This window comes from Salvelinus fontinalis, chromosome 13, assembly GCF_029448725.1.
Source record: "Salvelinus fontinalis isolate EN_2023a chromosome 13, ASM2944872v1, whole genome shotgun sequence".
NCBI classification, from domain to species: Eukaryota; Metazoa; Chordata; class Actinopteri; order Salmoniformes; family Salmonidae; genus Salvelinus; species Salvelinus fontinalis.
The window spans coordinates 7,813,661-7,821,080 of record NC_074677.1 but is presented as its reverse complement, the minus strand read 5'-3'; the positions used below and the strand labels follow the sequence as shown (position 1 = coordinate 7,821,080).

Below are 7,420 nucleotides of genomic sequence, written 5' to 3'. Positions count from 1 at the left end.
AAAACGAAAATGAAACATGGATCGGTGGTGACTAGAAAGCCGGTGACGTCGACCGCCGAACAAGGAGAAGGGCCGACTTCGGCGGAAGTCGTGACAGCTCAGCCCTCTGCCTATTACCTAAAGCTGCTGTATGGATTGTAATTACTGCACTGTGTGTGTTTGGATACTGTGGTATTCTTTAATGAGTTTGGCACATTGGGCAAGTTCGTCTGTTTGAAGTTGTTGAGGGCTTTTTGGCAATACACTGTCGATCAAAAATGTAATCATATCAAACTGTATTTGTCATATGCGCTGAATACAACGGGTGTAGATCTTACCGTGAAATGCTTACTTACGAGCCCTTAACCAACAATGCAGAGTATAAAAAAATAAGACATTTGCTAAATAAACTAAAGTAAAAATAGTTTTCCAGACTAGAGACCCACAGTAGCTACTATAATTGAGTACTGGCAGTGTCTGCTGTGGCAGGTGGGAAGGTACAAGTTAACTGAAATATCTCATCTCTCAATGTTCATCTCAAAGTGCACCAAATTCCTGCATTTAGCTGTTGAAATTCAATTTTTTGGGGGGGGCTGAGCACCCAATGTCTTCCAATTCTAGAAACTCCCAATGATGTTAGAGTGGCTTGTAGTTGCATAAATGATGACAATGATGTACGGTTTTATTTCTCCATTGTTTACAAACAAGAAAGTAAACCATATATAGCTTCCAAACACGTTTTCAAAACTATCCTGTGAATATCATCTAGAGCGCTGACTGACAGTCCTTCTAGAATTTGAGGGTTACCAGCCTCATCAAGAAACTAAGCTGTATGCCAAAACAAGAGGTGTGGCTGCCGTTTTGCTGAAGAACGATTCCAGAGTGTAGATGAAACTTTTCTACTGACAATTGTAATATGTCTCCATTTTTTTTACGCTTGGTGCATTACTTAAGTCATCTCTTAAGGTGGATTGTTTTAATTAAGACTGTATTATGTCCACCAGAAAACCATCAACATGTACAGTGTCTTTGTTTTGTTTCTGCTGTTCAAGGTTTTTTCCCAAAGAAATAAGAGCACCAACTGTTAGGGCTCCAGAGTCCTCTTCCTGTTCAGAAAGAACAACTGGACTGGCGGACAAAGATGTGAGTGACTCAAATGTTTGCATAACATACTGTATCTGTGATATTTACACAGGCTGCATTGCCTGTTGACGGCCATATTATCTGTTGAAATGTTCTAATAGCGTGGCTGCTGAAGTAACCCCAGTACTGATATGTTTACAGAACACTGAGTCATGTCCGACTCGGAGACCATCGAGCTAGCCGCTCTGGGCCGACCCTTCCAGCTGGGGATGCTGTATGACTGTCGTAGAGATGTCCTCATCCCAGGTACAGGAAACTATTCCTCTTTTGGTTTGGAGGTAATCAGTATGCATCATCCTAAATTCATTGACAGTGTTTCCACCATTGAGTTGGATAGAGGGCACACTGTTCTAGCACGGGGAACACCATTGAGGGCTTTCACCATTTAAAGTAGTTACTATGGATTAAGCAATAATCAGCAGGAGGGGTCAGCCAATGAATTGCACTTCTGAACAAACATTCCATAACTGCAGATGTCAGTAAATCACCAACCTTGGCTTTATACCTGTTCAGGCTATACACACTCCACACAGTAGGTGGTGGTATGCACCTTTACAGTTTATTTACAAACTGCTAATACACTCATAGAAGTTGAAGACATTGGGGCCATACTTGTGAACATAAGCAACCATTTAAATTTAAACAATTTCTCTAGCTCAAAATGCATCTCAGATTATTAGAATTGTTGATTTGCTAGATCGTGACCAAATGCTAAATTGTAGCTGGTCCCATCAGATAACATGGCATACGTTAGCCCTGTGCTAACCTCACCAGGTGGCAGTGATTATTCTGTCTGAGCCCTCCTTGGGACCCAGATTTAATTGTATAATCCTTCTTTAACCCAAAGGAAGTCTCTCCCAGTTGACTACTTCAAAATGGTGAAAGTCCTGAATGGAGCTGCCCATGCTAAAACAGGCTTTTTGGCACTTAAGTCCTCTATGATGCTGTCACAGAATCAGCCATTGCAGAGAGAGATTAGCTTTCTGGTGCATCTCTATGGTTACCACAGAGTAAGAAAAGCTAGAGGACGCACTTGGGACAAAAGAATGATGGCAGGTTGTTTTTGAAGTGTTCATATAGTAGTAATGCTGTCAATGGAAAAGATTGCACTTTTTTTAATGATTGTATGTGGCACCATTTGTCCCTGTATGGGAATGTTCTAGATAGAACTCTTTCTGGTTCCAAATAGCACTCTTTATTTGGAACTAAGGTTCTATTTGACCTGAAAGAAGCTCCAGATAGAACCCATTTCCAGACTTGTTCAAATGGTGCTACAGAGAGCAGTCTTTACTTTTGAGTGAAGGAGGTGGAGGTTTTCTAACTATGGGTTGACACCGAGAATATTTACTTTGAGTTTAATATTTACCTTTAATTAGTTATTTGAATGAAACCATGTTTACATATATAAATAATTTTACATGTACATGTTGAAGTATTATTTACACAAAAACGTTCTTTGGTCATTCTCTTTAAACTGCAGGTATCACTCTCTGGGATTCTGAGATGCTGCAGAAACACATCAATGTCCGTCCACAACCGAACACCGACTTCAAAATCATTGCTTCAGACTCAAGTGAAGCCAAGTCAGAAGCTTTGAATGTGTCTGCATCTCTTGAGGCCAGTTTTCTTGGTGGCTTAGTCAGTGTGAAGGGTTCTGCTGAATTCCTACAAGACAAAAAGACCTCAAAGCGTCAGTCTAGGGTTTCTCTGCAGTACCGTACCACCACTCGCTTCGAGCAGTTGACCATGGACCACCTGGGGGCAGGAAATGTGAAATACTCTAATATGTTACAAGAGGGCTCTGCAACCCATGTGGTGACTGGCCTGCTCTACGGAGCGCAGGCTTTCTTCGTTTTTGACCAAGAGGTTTCTACAGGAGAAAACCACCAGGACATCCAGGGAAACCTGCAGGCCACAATAAAAAAGATCCCTCTCATATCGATAGAAGGGCAGGGAGATTTGAAGATGAGTGAGGAAGAGCAGAGAGAGACCAATAAATTCAACTGCACCTTCCATGGTGATTTGGCACTAGAAAACAACCCTGTCACATTTGAAGATGCCATCAAGGTGTATGCTGGCCTGCCAAGTCGACTAGGGGAAAACGGAGAACATGCTGTGCCCATGACCGTCTGGCTCTATCCTCTCAAGAACCTGGACTCTGCAGCTGCCCAGCTAGTCAGGCAGATCAGTGTTAGCCTGGTGCGTCGCGCACAGCGAATCTTGGACGGACTGGACAATACTGATGTACAATGCCAGGACATGATGAAGGAGGACATTGCTATCAAGTTCCCTGAAATCAAAGCCAAGCTCAACAAGTTCAGGGACTTGTGCTCAGAGTACAAGCAGGTGTTCCAGAAAGGTCTCTGCAAGGTTCTTCCCAACATAAGAGGAGGAGGAATGGAGGAGGAAGAGCTGATAAAAATGCTCAACAGCAAAGAACGTTCTCCATTCCAGAATGACCTCATGATCACGTACCTGGACGACAGAGAGAGAGAGATGAATGTTGTCCGCTCTTACCTTGACATAATGAAAGAGGTACAAGTTGTGTATTCAAGGAGTGAATTGGATGGAATAGTGCTTGATAAAGCTAATGATTATGTAGTGTGTTTTGCATTTTCCTATTTGAAGGAGAAAGAAGAGTATGTGGTAGACTTGGAGAACTACTTGCAGGAAGAATCTAAAAGGGATTTTTCACTGACACCTTACAACCCCAACGCAGCCGGGAAATCTGCAGCAGAAAAGTGGTTTAGCTCGGGGGATGTAACCACCCTAACCAGGCAAACCATAAATCTGTTCCGAGACTTCAAAGAGTCAAACGAAGGCAGAGAAAATCTTGCATTCTGCATTGCATCAATTCCAAACAAACACCTCACTGCGTCCTTCATCCATGTCTATGAAAGAGGGACACCTTTGAGTCCACAGTTTGAGCTGCCATCAAAACCAGGTGTTCCCACCATCAAGAGTCTGGAGCATGACTGTGTCCACTTGCAGGTCAACCCTCCCATCCTTGGTGTTACCTCTGTGGAGTCGTACCAGGTTTTGTACCAGGCTGAGCAGGCTGACTCTGAGTGGATCGAGGTCAAATTGGATGCTGCAACTAACCAGGTCACCATCAGTCGTTTGGACCCTTACAAAAAGTACCGCTTTAGCTGCAAGGCGGTGTGTAGACCTGGTGTGAGCCTCTCCAGTGGCTGGACAGAATACTTCAGGACCCGCCCATGTAGCCCCCCTGGACCACCCACAGAGAAGAGGATAGAATCGGGAAGTATCAGAGTGAACTGGGACATTCCTACCATGGCGGGAGATGATGTTGAAGTCATTGGTTATGTGGTTGAATACAGAAAGACTGTGAAGGCTATAGACAATCAGATGTGGCACACCATCAAAACCACCACTAAAGAGAGTACACTGGAAGGACTAGAGGCTGACACTGCATACAGCATCAGAGTCTCTGCTAACTGTGGCGAAGCAGGGCAGAGTCTACCTAGTCCTGAGACTGTGCTGACTACCCTTAGGGTCTCTGATCCCCAACCGAAGACGAGCAAATCAACCGGAGCAAAAAGTGAGGAATTCCTCAAAAAATCCCAGAAGGTGGAAAAGGGCAACCCCTCAATCCACTGGCTGAATCTGGAACAGAAGTTGGGTGTAAGTAACAGTTTTGACCAGTACACATTTGGGAAGAAAGTTGAGCAAGGGAATAACAAGGTGATATTGCTTCTGGGGGCCACAGGTGCAGGAAAAACAACTCTGGTAAATGCCATGATAAACTACATTCTTGGGGTAAAGTGGGAAGACTGTTACCGCTTTAAGCTCATCCATGAGGTGACCAACAGGTCACAGGCTGAGAGCCAGACTGTGGTTGTGACATCATACGAGCTCTACAACCAGCCAGGCTTTCAGATTCCTTATTCTCTGACTATCATTGACACACCAGGGTTCGGAGACACCAGAGGAATGGCTCAAGATAAATTGATCATTCTTAAAGTGAAGGATTTCTTGTGTAATCCTTTAGGGATTGATCACATTGATGCCGTCTGCTTTGTAGTGCAGGCACCACTTGTTCGTCTCAGTCCTTCCCAGAGATACATCTTTGATTCCATCCTGTCCATCTTTGGAAAGGATGTTGCTGAAAACATCCTGATGCTTGTGACATTTGTTGATGGGAAGAACATACCGGTGCTAGAGGCCATCAAAGCTGCAAATCTGCCCTGTAAGAAAGACAAGAAGGGGCTACCAACCCATTTCAAATTCAACAGTTCATTTCTGTTCTCAAAGGAGACGGAGAGCAGCTCTGAAGAGGATGATTCCGATGATGGTCATAAGGCCCAGTGTCCAGAGCAATGGAGTTCAACTTCCAAGGAGATGAAGAAATTTTTCCAAGCACTGGAAAGCATTGAGAGTAAAGATCTGACCCTGACAAAGAAAGTTCTGGAAGAACGTGAGCTTCTGGAGAAGACCATGACACGCCTGACCCCTCAGATCACAGCAGGCCTGTCAAAGCTAAGTGAGATCAAAAGCTTCAAACAGTGTCTGGAAAACGAGGACGAGAACATGAAACAGAACCAAGACTTTGAGACAGACGTAAATGTGCTGCAGGTGAAGAGATGCAAGTTAGCCCAGGACATTGCGACAAACTGCAAGATATGCAATTTCACATGTCACACCTGCTGCTTCCTCCCAATTGAGGATGACATCAACAGTTGTGCCGTGATGGATGATGATGGCAACTGCACCATATGTCCAGGAAAATGCTCTTCCAGTGACCACGACAGGGAAAAAGTCTTGTTGACATATGAATCAAAGACTGAGAAAAAGACTGTTCAAGGAATGAAGGACAACTTCATGAAGGCGTGGGGCAAGTCTATGGAAACCAAGGAGATGCTGGATAAGCTTGAGGATGAGTTTCATATGATCAAGGACGCACTGATGAATTTGATCAAGAAGTCTTCTGACTGTCTCAAGAGACTTAATGATGTTGCCCTGAAGCCAAGCTCTCTCTCCACTATGGAGTACATTGAGATAATCATTCGCACAGAGGAGGACGAACGCAAGCCAGGCTTCGAGGATCGGATCGTAGAGTTGAAGAAAATGAAGGGGGAGTCTACGATTATGGATAAGATTACAAAAGGAGAAGATGTACTCCCAAATGAGCGAAAATTCCTGAAGGAAAAATAGGATGGATGGCAGGGGGTTCCAACATAATTCAGTCATGGAATGTTGTCCTGCTAACATTATCTGGGGGAAAAAAATGTTGTCTACATTTGAACATTAAGATTCCCAACGTTGTAGGAACGTTTGTGTTTACTGAGATGTGTCAACTGAGATGTGTGGTTCATTGGCTTTGTATTAAAACTCTTAGTATCGTGTAAAGCCGATTTATTGATTTGTCCACCCCGACGTATCTTAATAAAAATGTTGGCCTAGATGAAATCAGAACTCTATAGAAAAAAAAATAAAAATCATTGTCTTTGTTCAGGCAATGTCAGAGGTGTAACTGCATCAAATCCCTGAGTGGCTGTTCTTGCGGTCATTGTCACAAAGCCACACCCATCCTGCCCATGTTAGAAGTTCAGAAGGAGAAAGTGTAGACTATATAGAAATAATGACACATTGAAAATGACTAAATGAAAGAATAAGGATTGATCTCATCCTAATGGAGGTGTACTGTGTATTACAACACACATTCCTATGTTCAACCTTGTCAAACGGATGCATGAGATTTCTGCTAATGTGACTCAGTGCATCGAATGGTAATGTCCGCGATAGGTATAACACCGGGAAACACAGTAACACCTCTGACATCGCCTAAGGGTCTTTCTATAAACTAGAGTACCAGTGAAGATTTCCTGCGGTGGACAACTGACAGATACAGCTGTTGATAACTGGTAATTGATATAAGGAACATTCAATAAAATTTACAAGTTAATTTAACAAACTCTGTTTAACCCTTTCTCATGGTTGGTGTCTTGACAAATTTATTCAATATCATGTGACATAAAACACTACATTTCTTGCATTCATGGCAGTGTTTGTTGTTCTATCATATATGAAGCATTTATCAGTTAAATGAGACATTGAACTTGATCCCGGTAAGAATCCTGGATGTTGCTCGGACAGTTCTTTGTAGGGTGATTTTGGAAATGCACTGTAACTAGGCTTATGTAACATTTAGTGTTTCCTTATGTTACGGTGTGAATATAGTTTTCATGGGCACACAAATTCAAAATGGACAGTACCAGTCAAAAGTTTGGACACACCTACTCAATCCAGGGTTTTTCTTTATTTTTACTATCTTCTA

At 43.0% G+C, this 7,420-nt stretch overlaps 1 protein-coding gene across 1 annotated transcript; it reads left to right on the top strand.

Annotated features, from left to right (window-relative positions):
- Positions 1 to 1,037: 1,037 nt before the first annotated feature.
- On the top strand, positions 1,038 to 7,138 carry LOC129868023 (uncharacterized). Its single transcript, XM_055941587.1, has 3 exons — positions 1,038 to 1,122; positions 1,264 to 1,368; positions 2,603 to 7,138. Exons 2-3 carry the CDS (start codon positions 1,275 to 1,277, stop codon positions 6,295 to 6,297), a joined length of 3,789 nt encoding a protein of 1,262 aa, XP_055797562.1. The 5' UTR covers positions 1,038 to 1,122; positions 1,264 to 1,274; the 3' UTR covers positions 6,298 to 7,138.
- The last annotated feature ends 282 nt before the right edge of the window (positions 7,139 to 7,420 follow it).

What these genes read in the sequence shown, in the direction of transcription:
- LOC129868023 (XM_055941587.1), top strand. Translation starts at nt 1,275, where the DNA reads ATGTCCGACTCGGAGACCATCGAGCTAGCCGCTCTGGGCCGACCCTTC. An exon ending in TAGAGATGTCCTCATCCCAG is followed by an intron (nt 1,369 to 2,602) that starts GTACAGGAAACT and finishes TTTAAACTGCAG; the next exon opens with GTATCACTCTCTGGGATTCT.